At 42.3% G+C, this 20,783-nt stretch overlaps 1 protein-coding gene across 16 annotated transcripts in view; it reads right to left on the bottom strand.

Moving 5' to 3' along the window:
• Positions 1–20,783, bottom strand: part of LOC137368959 (teneurin-3) — an 891,767-nt gene that overhangs the window by 82,458 nt on the left and 788,526 nt on the right. For all 16 annotated transcript variants that reach the window (XM_068029337.1, XM_068029332.1, XM_068029334.1 and 13 more), the window contains one exon: positions 16,957–17,103. In XM_068029337.1, the coding sequence (XP_067885438.1) occupies positions 16,957–17,103 (147 nt within the window). The remainder of the gene's footprint in view (positions 1–16,956; positions 17,104–20,783) is intronic.

Raw genomic sequence — 20,783 nt, 5'->3', positions numbered from 1 at the left:
TCCAGAGTTAATGTTGAGGACTCCAGGGCCACCCCCTCCTGAATGTATATCACTGAGCCACTACCTTGGTGGGTCTGTCCCGCTGGTGGGACAGGACATACTCAGAGAAGGTGATGGAGGAGTCTCGGACATTGGCTGTAAGGTATGATTCGGTGACTCTGTCAGGCTGTTGCTTGACCATTCTGTGGGACAGCTCTCCCAATTTTGGCACATGTCCCCGGATGCCCAGTTGTTAGTGAGGAGGACCTTGCAGGGTTGATTGGGCAGGGTGTGCCTTTGTCGTTTCTGGTGCCTAGATTGATGCTGGGTGGTCCATTCAGTTTTATTCTGATACAACCTTTCTGTAGCGGTTTGATACAACTGAGTGGCTTGCTAGGCTATTTCAGAGGTGTGGGTCTGGAGTCACATATAGGCCAGACTGGGTCAGGATGGCAGATTTTCTTTCCTGAAGGACATTAGTGAACCAGATTGTTTTTTTTTTACAACAATCTGGTAGTTGCATGATCAGTATTAATTAGACTAACATTCTATTCCAGATTTATAATTAATTGAATTTAAATTCCACTTGCTGGCATAGTTGGATTTGAACCCGTGTCCCCGGATCATTACTGTACCAAGACGTAGAGGTGTTTGGATGGCAGTACAGATGTCCACATCACAGACAGCATTGCACTAAATATATATTCCATTGATTTCACTGAAAATTATGGAATAAAAGTCATTTTCATGTAGGATTACACATAGCTGGGGTCAATACTGACTTTTGTGGGGCTGACCAGTGCTGGCTGGTTGCCAGTTCCAGCAGTGAAGGAACCACTGCGATTTAGAGGTCCTGACTTCATCTGAACTTGGTCGGTGAGCTGCAGATGCCAAATGGGGGTGCTAATGCAGCTCTGGCCGTCAGCAGAGGCCCACAAGTAGCTGCTCAAGGGAGAGGTGCGTCATGCCAAGGTGAGGCAAGGCCTGGCTGGCAGAATCCTGCAGGATTTTTTGTGGAGCCAGAGGAGCACTTATTCCTTCCAGCTGCACAAAAATAAAATCAATGTTTAAAATCTGTCCGTTTCCTGATCACCAGTACATGGATGGAATAAGTTGTGGCCTCGTGTTTCCTAAAATTTCAATCAAGTTCATGATGATGTCATTAGGATCCAGCTTTGCATGGGCAAGAGGCAACTTGCTGTTTCAGGCTGGCACTTTGGCAGCCCAGTGGTAGGCCTCTCTGAAATTCATAGTGGACCGATCATCGGGGTTGAATGAGCAGTAACGTTTTCTAGTCCCGTTAATGCCAATTTTCCCCAGGTGAAAACTGGTGCCAGTGAACAGTTGAAGTGGATTAGAGGGTGGGGGCTTTATTGAGTCGGTGTGTACCGACATAATTCTGTCCCCCATTTTAAAGCTGTACATTTCGTATAATACTTTCGTTTTCTTGTATCATTTACAGTGAAGTAGCAAAACATATGGTAATTTGGGAAGCAGAACAATCAAGTTGTTTGGGATTAAGAGTTTCCCTGCATCACAGATCGATGAGATGGCAGTGGTGAGACACTACAGCACCACTGCTGGCAGGAGGGTATAGTTACATCACAGTCCAATCATAGACACAGAATATCACAGTATCCTAAAAGATTATAATTGAAATAGCTGCCACAGGATGTAGATGTCGGATTTTTAAAAAATATAATCACATTTGTTTATGTGGAAGGTAACAGACACGTAGATAATTATATGAAAAAGTTGTTCCTGCATAAATGTGAATGGTTTTCATTTGAGGCACAGACAATTTTTTAATAACTGAAAGAAACTAGAGAGCACTGACACTATTATTACACACTGCGATGTAAACATTATTGGACTAGACTGAAAAAACATCATCTGAGAAGAAAGATTTTCCTTTCTTGACCTCAAGACATCCCAAAGTGCTTTATAATCCAATTAAGTACTTTTGAAGAGTCATCATCATTGTAATTTCGGAAACTATTCAGCCAATTTGCACACAGCAAGATCCCACAAAGAGCAATGAGATTAATGACCAGATAATTTGTTTCAGTGATGGTAGTTAAGTGATAAATATTGGCCAGGACATTGGGGGAGGGCTCTGCTCCAAAATTGTGCCATGGGAACTCATGTATCCAGCTGAGCGGGCCTAAGTTTCACATTTAATTGGAAATATGGCACCTCTGGCAGTTTAGCACCCCATCAGTTCTGCTTTGGAATGTCAACCTAGATTTTAGGCCCAAGCATCTGGAGAGGGGTTTGCAATCCTTAACCTTCTGATTCAGCAGCGTGAGTGCTACCGCTGCGCCACAGCTGACAACAACAGGTCACACATAATAACAGAGGACAACCAAGTGCAGAACATGAAGAGTGCAAACTGTGACCTTGAAATGTGCTGACACATTCTAAAGGGATTAAAAACAAGAAATAACTGATAAGTGTCATTGGCAGCCCCAGCAGTGGCCAAAAAGCTGAGCTGAGTAGGAATTGACTGGAGGGAGCAAATGCATTGGCTGTCACTGTGTTGTCATATTCTATGTGAATTGACATGATGTTACTTGACTCCCACTGAGTTCGGATGCATTTTTATTCAAGGCCATATCTTGTGTACTATTTATATATGCAACATTTCTTTATTTGTGCAAGTCCCTTTCTTTCTCCATGTCCCTGATCCTCTTCTCAAGATGGTTATGCTGTATGGTAATCGGGGTCCCATTCACCCTCCGGTACTTTGCTAAATTTGCCATGATATATCTCCAAGTCTTGACAGTGAGCCTCATCAGTGAGCACACTATTCGACTATGAGGTGAATTACTAGTAAGCTTAGACCTGCCCTGCCCCAATGTCTATACATTTCCAGCAGAGGGCCTTTTGGATAGTGATCATAAGAAAGGAAAACTGGTTGAATTTATTTTCCCCTCTGAAACCAAAGGCTGCTACACCTGCCCTGGCTGAGGTCAGCAAGCACAGCACAGACTGTGAATAAACTTGAGAATTTCCTAATCCAAACAATTTGGGTTCTCATTGTATAAATCCTTGAATTCTTGCGGGGGGGGGGGGGTGTTATTTTCATTTAATTAAAATATCACTATTGAGAGGCTAACATAAATATAATACTTGTAGAATAAAAGCAACTCCCTCAATTTTTTGTGCATCATTTTTATTCATCGGTTTATTTAAAAAAATTAGGTCGGTGGTACTTACAATGTACTATCACTCAAAGACATCACAGGGCTCAAAGATCATGGTAAAAAAAAATTTTGGTGTTCTAAGAATTGTCAGCAATTTTACTGGAATTAAAAGCAAAATTTTCAGTGAAAACAGAGATAAGTGCCTGGGTGGTGCAGTGACTTTACCTCAGGATTCTGGGTTCAAATCAAGCTGGACTGATGGGATGAAAGTCCTCCCTAATTGCTGCCAGTTTTCTAAGTCAAATGAGTGTCACACAGGATGGCTGATGTGGAAAATTGTAATGTTACATTGTGCAGTAGAGGATGGTCCTCTGATATTGAAACAAAGGCATGTTGTTGGGCAATGTACAGGTCACTTTACTCTTTGCACCTAACCTTAAAGTGCTCAGTTGAGGATAGTGGATGACAAAAGCGGAAAATGCTCCATTCATTGGCAATGATATCTCCTCACTTAGTGAGGTAACAATGTAGAAAAAGCACAGGAAGATCTTGACTAAAAGGCAAAAATTAAAGATGTTGTTTATGGTATATTAAATTGTTTGCTTCTTTCTTTCTTGTTATGAAAAACATGGAATGTAAGGCAGATTCAATTGAAGAAACAACCTAGTCTGGCAGCACAGCAACAGTGACTGAACAATGAATGCAAAGTGCTTTTAATATTCTAATGCTTAAGTGCAAAATCAATAATGGTGTTCTGTCCAGAATCATTCCTAATATAAATTTGTAGGGCTATGGGGAAAGAGCAAGGTTGGGGGTGGGGACTAGACTAATTGGTAGCTGTTTCAAAGAGCTGCCACAAACACAACAGGCCGAATGGCATCCCACTGTGCTATACGATTCTAAATATCTCTGTTTCGATGGCCTTCATCACAGATACGAACTTCAGAGTTTACCTGATCAGAAAGCATACTTTGTGTTTGGCATCCTGTGGATATTTGTCAGCCTGATGCAATCATAAAAGATAAATAATTGATATGTATTGTCCAAGTGGAACTTCAAAGGTGCTCGGAGGTATAACTTGGTAGAGTGCCCCGAGTCAGCAGAGGGAGACAGACGGCTTTGTAGCAGGTTAGTCGTGAACCCCCACACAAAGTTACAGAATGGCACCTTGCTTCAGGTCTTGTTTCACACTGAATTTTAGAAATTTTATAGATTCAGAAGGAATTTTTTTACAAATAGTTTCCTTTGTTACGACAGTAACAACATTTCAAAAAGTACTTCATTGGCTGTAAAGTGCTTTGAGACATGCTGAGGGCATGAAAAGTGTTATACAAATCTAAGTTCTTTCTTTATCTGTCACTTCCCTTTGTTACTGTTTAAAATGTTGGTTTAATTGGTTGGTTTATTCGACAGCCATCTGAAGTCAAGGAAATCACATGTGGGCACATAGTAAGAGTAACTATACGTAGGATATACGGCACAGAAACAGACCATTCAGCCCAACTAGTCCATGTTGATGTTAATGCTCCACTCAAGCCTCCTCCCATCTTTCCTCATATAACTCTATTCCCTTCTCCCTCATATCCTTGCCTAGCTTCCCCTTAAATGCATCTATACTATTCGCTTCAACCACTCCCCGTGGTAGCAAGTTCCACATTCTCACCACTCTTTGGGTAAAGAAGTTTCTTTTGCAGTCCCTATTTGATTTCTTGGTGACTATCTTATATCAATGGCCTCTAATTTTGCTCTTGCCCACAATTGGAAACTTTCTCTCTGTTTTCACTCTACCAAATCCTTTAATAATTATTAGGCCATCCCTCAGCCTATTTTTTTTCAGAGAAATGAGACCCAGACTGTTCATCCTTTCCTTTCAACATAGTGATAAAGGTTTCTTTTTGACCCTGGGTTCAGTAGAATTACCCAGACATTGGGTATGTAAAGCTTTATGAGCACAGATTACAAAACAAAGGTTCTGTTGAGATCTTTCACAAAACAGTGACGGAAACACTGATGGAGATTAGGAAATCCATCACAATATTACAGAAGGAAATGTCTCTTAATCTTAGGAAAGGGGCGACAGAAACACAGCTAAGTGATGCTGACTCAGTGGCAGTGTGTCATCCCTGACTCAAACATACATAAGCCTTACTCTTCAAAAATTGGCGATTGTATTGTTTCCATTCAAGCATAACGCTAACTGTGGATAGGGTGTGAAATGGCAAACAAACCACAATCTTTTTTCCGTAAAACCTACTTATCAGTGACATATTTAACACCCAATAATGTTACGTATGGAAATAAAAGCAAAATAAAGCGGATGCTGGAAATCTGAAATAAAAACAAGAAATGCTGGAATCACTCAGCAGGTCTGGCAGCATCTGTGGAAAGAGAAGCAGAGTTAACGTTTCGGGTCAGTGACCCTTCTTCGGAATATTACATATGGGCAGCACTGATTAATGGTAATTGCATACTTTGGTAGGGAAGACCTTGATTAATGTACAGTACCAATGTCCACATCACTAAAATAGTCAATGTCAAAATTACCAGCCCAAAAGGCAAACTGTTCATTTGTTTCTGATTAGTGAAGGACTATTAACCTACTTCCAGAGGTCTTGGATTTGAACTGTATCTACAACACTGACCTAACTCACATAATTGAAACTCTGTTTACAAAAGATCTGTAGTCAACATGCCACAGTGATGTTCCTCCACTGGTACCCTTCAGGAATCAGGTCATGATTCACTGGATAAGCAGATAATCGGTGCTAGTGCTATTGGGGAGGGTTGAGACTAAATTGGCAGGGGGTGTGAGTGTGTTCAGGAGAATTTTTTTTAGAGTAGCATGTTTCCGGCCCAATAAGAAAGGAGGCATTACTGGATCTGGTTCTGGGGAATGAGGTGGGTTAAGTGAAACATTTGTCAGTGGGGAAATATTTAGGAAAATGATCAGAGTATCTTAAGGTTTAGGAGAGCTATGGAAAAGGACAAGGAGCAATCCAGAATTAAAATAATTAATTGGGGGAGGGCCAATTTCAATAGGGTGAGAACAGATCTTGCCCAGGTAAATTGGAATCAAAGACTGGCAGGCAAAACTGTAATGGAACAATGGGCGGCCGTTAAAGAGGAGATAGTTCAGGTACAGTTGAGGTACTTTCCCATGAGGGGGAAAGGTGGGCCAAACAAAGCCAGAGCTCCCTGGATGACAAAAGAGACAGACAGTAAAATGAAGCAGAAAAAGGGTGCATATGACAGATGTCAGGTTGATAATACAAGTGAGAACCAGGTTGAATATAGAAAGTTCAGAGGAGAAGTGAAAAAAGACATAAGAAAAGCAAAGACAGAGGATGAGATGAGACTGGCAGCTAACATCAAAGAAAATCCAAAAGTCTTCTATCGGCATATAAATTGTAAAAGGGTAGTAAAAGGATGAGTAGGGCTGAAAGTGGAATTTATGCATGGAAGCAGAGGGTATGTCAGAGACATTGAATGAGTACTCTGCACCTGTCTTTACAAAGGAAGAAGATGCTACTAAAGTCATAGTGAAAGAGGAGCTAGTTGAGACACTGGATGGGCTGAAAATTAATAGAGGAGGGACTGGATTTTCTGTTTGGGTCGCAACCCCGACATCGGGTTTGAATGTAGGTCATGATCGCGCAGCAATAGTCTCCTGAGACGATTTTTGCAGAATTGGCTAATTAGTTGCCAGGGTGTGCGCATGCCATCCATTTAAGGTCGGCAGGCGGGCTCCCGAGGCTGGAGGACCATTGGGAGGCCTTCCAGTGATGATACACCTGTTAGGTGGGAGCTGCCGATGCCTGCAGAGAGAGAGAGGGTGCTTCACAATGGAGGCACTCTCTGAAAAGAAGGTTAGAAAATAAATTTACAAAAGACCACAGCTGCCTGGTTGTGACTGTAGAGGGGGAACTCCTCCAATGGACAGACAGCTGCTACAGCTATGGCCCAATGGCCATGACGGGTACGGAGAAGGGTCCCTAGTCGGATTGAACGCAATCCCTCCAACCCCACCCTGCCAGGAGGCCACTTTGTCTAATTGACCATGTTTCAGCCATTGTGTAGAGACCACCTGCTGACTGGAAAATTCTAGCGGCATGGGAGAGGGGCCTTAATTACCTCAATTGGTTTCCTGCTGCTTTTGGGCGGGTAGCAGTTCTGACCAACCCCACCACCACCCCCCGCACCCAGCCTTCCCGAAAATAGATTCGGGGTGGGATGCTGCTGGCAAATTGGCACACCGGTTGGCATAAGGAAATTATGCACCTGCCCACCTCAGCTCCTGCCTCCATTAACCTCCAAAAATCCTGCCCAAGGTATTAGAATGGCTAGCTGTACTTAAAGCCGATAAGTCACCAAGACCAGATGAAATGCATCGCAGGATACTGAGAGAAGTATGGGTGGAAATTGCGGGGGCATTGACTATAATCTTCCAATCCTCCTTCGATACAAGGATGTTACTAGAGGACTGAAGAATTGTAAATGTTACACCCTTGTCCAAAAAAAGGTGAAAGGATAAAACCAGCAACTACAGGCCAGTCAGTTTAATTTCAGTGGTGGGAAAGCTTATAGAAACGATAATCTGGGACAAAATTAACAGTCACTTGGACAAATGTGGATCAATTAAGGAAAGCCAGCACCGATTTGTTAAAGGCAAATCATGTTTAACTATCTGGATTGTGTTTTTGATGAGGTAACAGAAAGGGTTGATGAAGGTTGATGTACATAGACTTGCAAAAGGGTCTGATAAAGTGCCACATAACAGGCTTGTCAGCAAATTTAAAGCCCATGGAATAAAAGGGACAGGAGCAACATGGATATGAAGTTGGTTGAGTGACAGAAAAGAGGGAGTAACAGTCAACAATTGTTTTTCGGACTGGAGGAAGGTAATGTGGGTTTCCCCAGATGTCGGTACTAGGACCACTGCTTCCCTTGATCCATATTAATGACACAGACATGGGTGTACAGGGCACAATTTCAAAATTTGCAGATGACACAAAACTGAGAGGAAGATAGTGATAGATTTCAAGAGGACATAGACAAGTTGCTTGAATGGTTGGACATGTGGCAGATGAAATTTAATGCAGAGAAGTGTTTCGTATACATTTTGGTAGGAAGAACAAGGAGAGGCAATATAAAATAGATAAAATTCTAAAAGGGTGCAGGAGCATGGGGACCTGGTGTATATGTGCACAAATAGTTCACGTTTGAAGGGCAGGTTGAGGAAATGGTGAAAAGGCATAATGGATCCTAGATTTTATAAATAGAGGCATACAGTACAAAAGAAAGGAAGCTATGATGAACATTTATAAAACGCTGTTTCGGCCTCAACTGGAGTATTGTGCCCAAATCTGGGCACCACTTTAAGAAGGATGTGAAGGTATTGGAGAGAGTCCAGAAAAGATTTACAAGAATAGTTCCGGGTACGAGGGACTTTAGTTACTTTGATAGCTTGGAGAAGCTGGGGCTGTTTTCTTTAAAGAAGAGAAGGTTGAGAGGAGACTTGATAGAAGTGTTCAAGACCAGGAGCGGCTTGGACAGAGTAGGTAGGGAAAAACTGTTCCCATTGTGGAAGGGTCGAGAACCAGAGGGCACGATTTAAGGCGAATGACAAAAGAAGTAAAGGTGACATGAGGAAGAATTTTTTTATGCAGCGAGTGGTTAGGATCTGAATGCAGCGCCTGAGAGTGTGGTGAAGGCAGCTTTAATCTTGGCTTTCAGAAAGGAATTGGATAATTATCTGAAGAGAAAAATATTTTTAGGGCAATGGGGAAAAAGCAGGGAAGTGGGACCAGCTGAGTTGCTCTTGCAGAGAGCCAGCATGGACATGATGGGCTGAATGGCCTCCTTTTGTGCTGGAACCATTCTCTGATTCTATGAAATCCTGCACTTTTGGTGGTGGAGGAGGAATTCCTTTTTAACAAAAGAAGTGGGAGAATGACTCTTTTGTTCCATAATTAAAAATATTCAACAAAAATCACATTCTCAAAGAGTGCACATTTCAAAGTCATGAAATCCTGCAATCGCATTAGTGGGTCATGAGTCTTGTGGAAAAACCAACCACTCTCCTATGTTTTGTTGAGATTACAACTCTTCGGGAGTGGGGAGCCTGGCCTAATACCATCACATACTGTCAAATGGACAAGGTTTGCCCCTAAAGCGTGCACCGTAGTTAACGCTTACTGATTAAACATCTGTCTATTCGTCCCCAACCCTGTTTGGGAAGGCTTTGCCCTTGCCTTTCCCTCATGCCACAACTGAGATTGAGAACACATGAATAGCAGGATACGGTCACATAGTGATTATACTACTGAACTAGTAATCCAGAGGGCTGGACGAATGATCCAATGACATGAGTTCAATTCCCACGACAGCAGCTGGGGAGTTTAATAAAATTAATCGGGAATTAAAAGCTGGTATCAGTAATGTTGAGCGTGAAACTACCAACTGTCGTTAAAACAATACCAATCTGGTTCACTAATGTCCTTTAGGAGAGGAAATCTGCTATCCTTATCCAGACTGGCCTATATGTGACTCCAGACCCACAGCAATGGGTTGATTCTTGACTGTCCTCTGAAATAGCCTAGCATGTCACTCAGCTGTAGTCAAGAAGATGGCTCACCACCACCTTCTCAATTGCAATTAGCGATGGGCAAAAAGTGCTGGCCTTTTCCATGAAGCCCACATCCTGTGAATGAATTTTTAAAAAAATTCAGTATGGACTCGATGGGCCAAATGGCCTCCTCTGTGCCATAATGGCTCTATGGGCTGGATTTTCCCTGTGGGCTTCTGAATCCCGCCATCAGGTTCAAATGTGGGTCAGAAGCCCGCACTGTGTGGGAAACAGTCACTCATTGTGATCTCTCACAGAGCGATCAATTAATGGCCAAAGGGCAGGCATGCCATCCAATTAAGAACAGCACATGAGCTTTCGAAGCTGGAGGGCCAATCAGAGGCCTTCCAGCTTGAAAGCAGCAGCAGGCTCCGATGGCAGATAATTAAGGGACAGAGCACTTTTAAATGGATGCGCACTCTCTCCAACTTTTCAACTTAAACTAATAAATGAATTTTGCAGCTCGGCCACAACTGTTGTGGGGGTGGAGGTGGGTAGCCCTCTCCCGGGTGGCCTGTGGCTGCTGATGCACGCAGACAGGCAGGGAGGGCATCTAGGCTTACCTCGAGTGCTGGCCTTCGGGCCTGCTTTTGGGAAGCTGCCTCCAGGCAGCTAAACTGACCCCTGCCGCCTGCAGAAACCTGCAAGCTGACTGAAAAATTTTAGTCGGCTTCCTTTAGTTGGCCTCAAGTGGCCCTTAACAAGGTGGATAGACTACTTGTAGCATGCGGGTGGGTAGCCCTCCCCTGCTCTCATTGCACCTACAATGGCCTGGGGCGGGATGAAGCTGGGGAACTAGCATGCAGGCTGGCAGCACCCCAAGCCCAGCCTTGGCAGGGACTAAAAGTCAAGGCCGATGACTCAATGACTCTAGTGAGAGCAAGGGATGTATTTAACGCAAAGAAATTCCTCTCGACATCTGAATGTCATGTGGCTGTCATTGGATGGTGAGAGTAGGTAGAACATAATGGGATTTTTAAATAATGTGATATTGTCGCCTGAAAATCATTTTCTGTTTAATCATTCTTTACTCCTCACTTGTATATTCTGACATACTTTTGCTTCTTTCTGTATATTAAATTGCATCTGCTGTATTTCCAAATTAACTGCTATTTCTATTTTTCTTCATGTTTCCCATCAAAGTGCTGAATGTTATATATCAATCCAGTTAATCACTTCACCAGCACATTGTGTTTAATGAAAAACTCTCAGCATGGTACTAAGTTCTGACTGATGTGGAGCTGCGTTTGAAGTTTGCTTTTCTGTATTCATTTTTAAAGGCTTCATTCACTGTGTCTGTTTCATGCGTTCTCTATTCCCAGTATACCACGCAGATTTGAAGATTAATTGATTGCATAAAGAAAGAGACTGGCACTGCAAACATTAACACCAACTCGGAGCCAATTTATTGGAGTTGATGTATCTGCTCTATTCACAATGCCATAAGAGGAAGTTGGAATAATCTTGTAGGCTCTGTGCTAAAGGAATGTTAAGGATATCATGAATAATAGTTTGTTCCACTGTTCATGACACCACTAATATTCCTTTATCTTGTAACGTCCAAAGCTATTCTAACCTTCTGTTAGGATGTTACATCTGGGAATGGAAAATAAATTGGCTGAAAGGTAGGAAGCAGTGAGTACTTGTTAGAGGAGTAATATCAGGGCGAGAGGATGTACTGAGTTGAGCAGCTCAGGGATTGTGTTGAGACTGCTACAGCTGTTAATTTACATCACAGCTTGGATTCAGAAACTCAGTGAAATTTCTAGACTATAAAAAGCTTGGAGAATCTGAAGAGGCAGCAATGGATCTACAAAATGAATTAGACAAAATCTGTACAATGGCAGATGGAATTTAACAGACAAGTGTAAGGTATTTTAGGCTGGAAGAAAAAATGGGCAATACATGTACCTCGTGAATGGGCTGAAATAACTAAGCGTGAAGTTGAAAGAGATCGAAGCATGTTAGGTGACTTGGCCCTTAAACATGTCCAGTCAACCGTGGAGCCACAATCAAGAAAGCAAATAGAATGTTGAACTTCAAAGTCAAAGTATTAAGAAACAAGCTGGAGGTTGTCATGGTAATATGTTGTCGTGCTCTGGTCAGACTGCACATTTACTACCGAGTCCAGTTTTGGTCATTGAGACTTAAAGGAAACATTCTCAGTCTCAGTGGAATAAGCTGTAAGGAAAACTAGTGAAACTTGAAAGGAGTTGATGAGAAAGGGGCCTCATATAGATGTAAGAGGTAGTAAAAAATGAATGAAAGGTAAATGTGGAACGCTACTTTAAAGTAAACCATGACGACAAGACAAGAGAGGACATGTGCACACTGGTGAGAAGTCAGTTCAACTCTCCCTCCCACAAGAGCAATCAAAGCATTGACTGACTTCTCAGTCAGTAGCGGAGACAGAAAGGGTAATTTTAACCCCCAAAAACGTGTGAGTTTGGGTTGGATGAAAGATACAATTTTAAAAATCCCGAACCCAACCACAACCTGCTGAATTCCAGGAGGACGCAGGTTCTCCAATTAGATATTATAATGAGGCTGGGAAACTGTCACTTAACCTGCTTTTACCACTGGTTGATGGGTTTCCCAGACCTCGTGAAATGTGCCAGCTCAAGGGAGGGGAGGACACCTTTGGGGAGAGGTTAAGTGCCTGTACAGCACTGCTTGTGGGCCAGGAGGAGCAGGACTGCTTCACCCCCAGCTCCGCAAGCCTACCTCCTTCACTGGAGTCTGACTCCAATACATCCTCCTCCCCATCCTAAGTTGGGGATTGGCCCCTTCGTCATGTTCCCACAAGCAGCTTCAGGCTCCTTACCTTTGGCTAGAACCGAGTCTGGGGTGTTCCCACCCACTGGAAGCCAAGCCTGTCACTCAAGCTGACTTTCAATGGGGATCCTGTTAAAAAAAAGTCCACAGCATACGAGTAGATCATGACTTCTGGGTTTCCGGGCTGAAATTCCACACCCCCACTTACCAAATGTGCCCCAGTCAATATTGGGACCAGAAACTTTGGAATCATATAAGGAACCTTTCCTATCTCTATAACTTCCTTTAGCTCTACAATGACTTGCCTGCACCAACTCCAAATTCTGTTTCTCTGAATCTGGCCTCCTGTTCATCCAGTTCTCTCCTTACTCCACCATTCCTGGCCATGCAATCAGCCACCTAGGTTTCACTCTCTGCAATTTGTCACTTAGATTCCTCTGTCTTGCCACCTCCCTCCCCTTAAAGACCTGCTTCAAAATCCACCAATGTGATCCAGCTTTTGGTCACCCCTCCTCAGCTCTCTTTCTTTAGCCTGACATCCATTTTACTTGTGGCACTGGCACTTAGGATGTTTATGCATGTTAAAGACACAGTTTAATACCAGTTGATTGTTTTTCCCTTATGGATGGATGAATTAGTAAGCTGTATGGCTTTCCTCATCTGCATGACTTTTGTGAACTAGGGCTAGATATATTAGGGAATCTGTGCCAAGTTAGGAGTATCTATATGTGATGGACACGTAACCACCAGCAAACGGGCTGAGGCTGTCTAAACACATAGGTAGCAGCCTTTAGCTGACAGAGCCAAATGCCAGCAAATTCTTCAAGGGTTCTCTTGGTCAGTCACCATTTATCTAAAGTTTCTGCTGATCTTCAGGCATCTTCAGGTTATGGTGTCTGCTCAGGAGAACCTCTGAGGAAATCCCCATCGGTTTGGGTTTAACACAAACTCAACCGCCATAAACGTTAGGCTAAATATGTCCTATAACTTTAAAAGTACTTCATTGGCTGTGAAGCATTCTGGGATGTCTTGAGGTCGTGAATGGTTCTAAATAAATGCAAGTCCTTTCTTTCATTCGGTCGTCTTCCAAATATAGATCAGGCTTTCAATATATCCAATAGGTGCTTTAAAAAAAGCTTCAGAGCACACTAATTCTAACTAAAATGAAAAAAGAAAGACCTAGTTAGCTGCCAACTCAAACCAGCTATTTTGGAAAAGTGCATTATTAACTGGGAGTCGGTGCAGTTCCTGACACATGCATCGTGAGTGCAGATTGTATTTGTGTTGTACCGAGTTCCAAATTAATGTTGCAGTCAAGTGCCTCACTTCACACAATGTTTACCACCTGGGATCACTTGTGCTGGAAAACACATCCACAAGTCAGCAGGGGAACCACAAAATGATGCGGAGAAAACATTACTCACGTGGAGAAAAGAAACAAAATAACACAACTCCACTTTCCTCTCATCACAAACATTGAGATTATTTTCCTGAGAATTGAGTTTGGGAAGACTCTTGAGTGATTGACCATTTTTCAAGAGAGTGGAGCCCTTTAAAATATATCAGATGGAATGATTCAACATTTCTACTATATCAAACAGTTAACATTATTAAACCCTCATCTTATTTGAAAAGTTAATTACTACTGCTTTAATTTCTGCAATCTCTTCTGAGCTGGGTTATGCTGGTGCAAGCATCAGGTTGTCCTGTTCATTAAAAAAGTATATTTTAGAGCTCCTCTAAGGCTCAGAAATTGTTCCCGTGAGCACCTTTGCAATGGTGGGTGGGATGATCCCAGCTGGGTTGGTGGTAGGAACATTAAACTTGGCTTCAGTATATATGACTAAGGCATCAGTGATCCGTGTTCCTCATCGCTATTGAGCGAACGCGCTAGAAACATTTTTGTGGATGGTAGTATGAGGCTTGAACGGCTTATCAATACTCAGTGTTAATTGATGCATGATTAATGGCCACCTGGTTACAGTATTGGTTGGTGACAGTGCCTGTAGGAACTGAACCCAACACAGGATTCCTGCTGGAATTATTACATGAAACTAAGCATTTATGTACTGCTACTCATTGGAATGTGAGGATTTGGCTGAACAAAAAGGGGAGGACTGGATTGGATTGGACTGGAGTAGAATAGGAGGACTGATCAAGACAGTGAGGACTGGAAGAGACAGCGAGAACTGGACTGGACTGGAAGGTTGGCACTGGACATCACTGGAAAGCGTCAACTGCATTGGAAAGCAAGGACAACATCTTTGATTCATTTGATTCTTAACTTCAATATCATAACATATCTACATATTGAAGAGATTTTGCTGTGTTTCTGCAAACCCCTTTATTCTATTCATGCAAATAGATGTAAACGGGTATGATATCGTCAGGATTACAGAGGCAAGGTGACCAGGGATGGGAACTGAACATCCAGGGACCTTCAGTATTTAGGAAGGACAGACAAAAAGCAAAAGGCGGTGGAGGTGAATTGCTGGTTAAAGAGGAAATTAACGCAATAGTGAAGAAAGATATTAGCTCTGACGATGTGGAATCTGTATGGGTAGAGCTGAGAAACACAAAGGGGCAAAAAACATTAGTGGGGGTTGCATATAGACCCCCAAAGTGTAGTGATGATGGAAATATCATACCAGACATGTTGGGGAACATAGGGTTTAGTGAGAGAGAGAAACTGAAAGAAATCAGTATTAGTAGAGAAATGGTGTTGGGGGAAATTGATGGGATTGAAGGCCGATAAATCCCCAGGGCTTGATGGCATGCATCCCAGAGTACTTAAGGAAGTGGCCCTAGAAATAGTGGATGCATTGGTGGTCATCTTCCAAGATTCTATAGACACTGGAACAGTTCCTACAGATTGGAGGGTAGCTAAAGAAACCCCACTATTTAAAAAGGGAGGTAGAGAGAAAGCAGGGAATTATAGACCAGGTAGTGGGGAAAATTCTAGAGTTCATTATCAAAGATATGATAGCAGACCACTTAGAGAACAGTGGTAGAATCGGACAGAGTCAGCATGGATTTACGAAAGGGAAATCATGCTTGACAAATCTGCTAGAATTCTTCGAGGATGTAACTAGTAGAGTTGATGAGGGGGAGCCAGTGGATGTGGTTTATTTGGACTTTCAGAAGTCTTTGGACAAAGTCCCACATAAGAGATTAGCATGTAAAATTAAAGCGCATGGGATTGGGGGTAGGGTATTGCGATGGATAGAAAATTGGTTGGTGGACAGGAAACAAACTTTTTCGGAATGGCAGGCAGTAACTAGTGGGGTACCGCAGGGATCGGGGCTAGGATCCCAGCTATTCACAACATACATTAATGATTTAGATGAGGGAACTAAATGTAATAACTGGAAATTTGCAGATGACACAAAATTGGGTGGAAGGGTGAGTTGTGAGGAGGATGCAGAGAGGCTTCAGGGTGATTTGGACAAGTTGAGTGAGTGGGCTAATGCATGGCCGATGCAGTATAATGTGGATAAATGTGAGGTTATCCACTTTGGTAGCAAAAACAGGAAGGCAGATTATTATCTGAACGGTTATAAACTGAGAGAGGGGAATATGCAGCAAGACCTGGGTGTTCTCGTACACCAGTCACTGAAGGTAAGCATGCAGGTGCAACAGGCGGTAAAAAAGGCAAATGGTATGTTGGCCTTCATAGCGAAAGGATTCGAATACAGGAGCAGGGATGTTTTCCTGCAATTATAGAGGACCTTGGTGAGGCCACACCTGGAATATTATGTGCAGTTTTGGTCTCCTTATCTGAGGAAGAATGTTCTTGCTATAGAGGGAGTGCAGCGAAGGTTTACCAGATTGATTCCTGTGATGGTGGTACTGACGCATGAGGAGAGATTGAGTCGGTTAGGATTATATTCGCTGGAGTTCGGAAGAGTGAGGGGGGATCTCATAGAAACCTATAAAATTCTAACAGGACTTGACAAGGTAGATGCAGGAAGGATGTTCCCGATGGTGGGGGAGTCCAGAACAAGGGGTCATAGTCTAAAGATACGGGGTAAATCTTTCAGGACTGAGATGAGGAGAAATTTCTTCACCCAGAGAGTGGTGAACCTGTGGAATTCATTACCACAGAAAGCAGTTGAGGCCAAAACATTGTATGTTTTCAAGAAGGAGTTAGATATATCTCTGGGGTCTAAAGGGATCAAAGGGTCTGGGGGGAAAGCGGGAACAGGCTACTGAGTTGGATGATCAGCCATGATCATAATGAATGGCAAAGCAGGCTCGAAGGGCCGAATGGCCTACTCCTGCTCCTATTTTCTACGTTTCTATTCTGCTGTGAAGCTGTATTTGGATCGTTGGACTCAGCTGGCAATAAATTTGTATAAATGTTTCATGTCACTCGTGTTAACCTCTGTTCAGGTATATGCAGCTGCATGGATTGAATATCTATGTCCTTACCTCCTTCGTTGTCTTTGCTATCCGAGCATGCAGTCTCCATGGCAACATCACACCCTGCTCCTCTCCACCCCATCTGGCAAACACAATGCCAGCCATTTTGGTCAAGGGTGCACCTTCCATTACTATTACAAAGACCAGGGCAACCCTCTGAGAAAAGAATACAGAGAATAAATACTAAACACGATGCTCTGTCGCTTTGTTATGCAAATAAACACTAATGGAAGATCATCAGCTACAAGCATTTTATTGAAGCACAGATACCATAATTTCACCTGGATAAACTGTACTGTTCTTCAGCAGAAACTGTGATTATTTGTTACTCTTTGAAAGGCACAAATGCCTTGTAACTCCAAAGAAAAGCAGAATCATTGAGTGGTAATTGCAGTGTTATATCCAAATGTGTAATGTATGCAGATATAATTGGCTGAAGGAATATGGTGAAGTCACATCTTGATAAAATTATGTTACAAATAGGGGTCTTTTGAAGAATTTCAAATTATCCATAATTCTTATGAATAATATTATGGTTACCAAGGAAACCAAATATGTGATTGTGGAGTATTCTAGTAATATTGAAGATACAATAGAAAAACAACACAGAAAATAATGGAAAGAAGTGTGAACTATGTAACAAAAGGCTTTAGTCTGTCCTTTTACAATTCCAATTCCAATAACCTTGCTGAAATTCCATGTTAGGTCCAGTAAAGGCCAGTTCAGAGAAAATGATGGAAATTCATTGGGATTTCCTCAAAACTGTGGTTATAATGTTGCTGGCAGAGTTTTCTGCTGCATTTCCAGCAAAATTATGGTGATGGAGCAGGAGCAGCTCTGAGGAAATTCCAGGCTGTGGTGTCTCTGGGCTAGAGGGTATGTTAGTACACAGTACTGTCCCTTTTTACTTTTCAGAGATGGATTCAAGTACAACCAAGGCAGAGGAGACAAAGATTCCATCACTCTGTTGTCTGTTAAGAAAGACAAACTGAACTGTGGTTCAATCCACTTCTCAGTGGACCAGTTCACAGTAAAGATGACCCAAATTCACCTTGACTCTGGTTCTGAGACATTACAAGAGCAGACAGGCCAACTGCTGAGGTGAGTCATGGGTGCATGATGCACTTGGTCTGAGAAATTTAGCTGCTGATGAGGAGAGGAAAGACATTCTGTTCTTTTATTATTTCTAACATGCAAGCCCTGGCTGTCTGCTGAACACAAGATCTTACGCATTTTAAAATTTGGTTGCTCCAACTATAGCCATCAAATTTTGAAAAGGCAAAAAAACGCCTTGTAACAAAGCCAAGCACAAATATTAGAACAGAAATCTGCATCAGAAGAACTGAACATTGGCTCCAGCCCAAAGATTCCCTAATGAATGAGCCCCTTGAGTCTGATTTCATCTGAAACCATCTGGGGAGGTAAAATAGAGGGGAATTTGTTGGTCTTTTCATGCATCTCCTAATTACCTTTGGTGGAGGTATAGAAACAGGTCCTCACTGTCAGGAACCTGGCAATGTGGATTACAGGTTCACAGAACAGGAAAATAAAGCTGGGGGTGGGGTGGTGGGAGAGGGGAACTGGAGATAACGAAGAACAACAAATGGTTGGTCAGTGGTATCTCATGTGCTTAGCCACCCATCTGAAACTAGGGTCAGTGCAACTAACAGCTCAATCTGTTTGCAGCTACAGGCTTTGTATGCAAACTACTTCAAGAGTCCTATTACCCAAGGTAATTAAGTATCGGGTGGAAACTTGGAACCTCAAAATGCCGGCCAAGATTTTTCACACGTGCTGGCATTCCTGATGTATCAGGAATATATAATCTTGGATGAGCAACACAGTGCCATTGAATGTTCATACAGCAGCAGGGTAAGTTGCTGAACATTATTTTCTATTACCCCACCAATTTTCTCTCCTCTTCTAAAAGCACTTCTCTCCAGCTGGGATAAGGTTCCACAGGTGTCACCCATCCCCAATACCTCATTCTGGTCATTCTTCATGTGCGAGGCTAGATAATGAACCGTGACTTTGAAGGTCATCACAATGGAGCCCCAGCCTAATCAAAATCCTGACATACATGCATTTTCCAGCAAAAGTCACTGGATAGGCTCATAATCCCTTGAGTATAGATGATTATGGGGTGATCAAATTGAGATGTTTAAGATGGTTAATGGACTTGGTATGATCGATCGAGAGAAACTATTTTCTCTGGTGGAGGGAATCTAGAAAAAGAGGACATGACCGTAAAACTAGAACTAGGCCACTCAGGGATGATGACAGGAAGCTCGTCTTCATACAAAGGGTACTGGAAATCTGTAACTCTCTCCAATGAAGGCAAGGTCAATTGAAAAATTCAAAACCGAGATTGGTAGATTTTGGGCAAGGTAAAGGTTACGGAACCAAAGCGTTATCTAATTGAATGGCAGAACAGGCTGCAGGGATGAGTGGCTTATGGCTTTTCCTATGTTCCTATAGCAATCAGGAATGAGAACTGCAGCTGACTTTTTCCCTTCCCTGGCTGAGGGATGCTGAAGTCAATTGGTGTCCATGGTGAAATCAGAGAATGGAGAACAGACAAGGAACCCAGTCTGGCTCCATGTGGTTTAGATCTACACTAGGTGGTGCTTTTACTCACCAGGTACCATCAGGTTAACAGCTGAAGTACTTAAACCTTAAGATTTATTTCCATAGAACTAATAGACCTTGCATGCATTTTCTAAGATTTATCTTTTCTCTCCATTTTCCTCTGTGTTTATCCTCTTGTTGGCAGCTCCTCAGCACAAGAGGCTAGGACAATGTGGCTTGACTCACAACCCCCTACATATGAAGATCAGAACACCAATTTGGGTGAGAGCTATGTGGAAATAGGAACTGTAAAGTGCTTCTGTCTCCCGTCCCCATCCACCAAACTGCAGATAGAGTCTCTCACTATTGTGAGGCTTTCAAGTTGATGCTTATTCATGTGAAGTTATGGCAACTGTAATAGATGAACAAAGTATAGGTAAGCTATTTACAAGTGTACTTTATTGATAAAGAAAAAAAACTTTTAAGCTTTAAAAACTCACATTCCTTTCAAAGGAGTAAGCAAAGGTCAGGAAAGAAGTGAGAGTGCTCAGCACCTAATCAAGACTGCGGATGGACTGAACGGGATGGACAGGGTTTTCAACAGAAACAGCAGCTTGGCAAGCTGAACGACTTAAGACGGACAGAACTTAATAACCATAAGAACCACAATGAACAGAGACCAAAAGCCTGAACAGGAAAAATATAAATTAACCAAAAAAAAATTTGAAATAAAAAATCACGCTAAATGACGTGCTTGAAGACAGATAGCGGAGAGGGATTGTCCAAGGAGGAAAATTGTGGAAACATAATTAAAAGTAATGGCATATTCAGAATCTGTATTTATACAAACAGAAGAAAAAGGACGCTCGCAATTACAAAGTTGTGAGTGAGTTGAACAAAACTCCGACTGCTGCTCTTAATAATGAAGACTGGTTTTACTGTCGAAGCTATGAGCTTAAATAATACATGTCTGGAAATGCAACTACATGAACAGTTCTGCAAACTAAATAACATATTTCAGAAACGCTGTTAAAACCCCTAAATACTATTAATGAAAGATGAGGTGCCATGATCATTAAACTTGTATCAAATTTACCCCAAGCCACTTAACAATTTAACACATAGCTACAAACAGTGCTCAACATTGTTACAATTGATTTCTTCTTGCATGATGAAATTACTCCTCAAAAATTCTGAATTCTATTACTTTTTTTTCCTGCATCAACTATTAATGTGTAGCAGGGATGAACTGTTCTCAATTACATTTG

The sequence above is a fragment of the Heterodontus francisci genome, chromosome 4 (genome assembly GCF_036365525.1).
Source record: "Heterodontus francisci isolate sHetFra1 chromosome 4, sHetFra1.hap1, whole genome shotgun sequence".
Classification (NCBI taxonomy): Eukaryota; Metazoa; Chordata; class Chondrichthyes; order Heterodontiformes; family Heterodontidae; genus Heterodontus; species Heterodontus francisci.
Note: the sequence above shows the minus strand (reverse complement) of the source record. Positions and strands in the feature narration are given on the sequence as shown.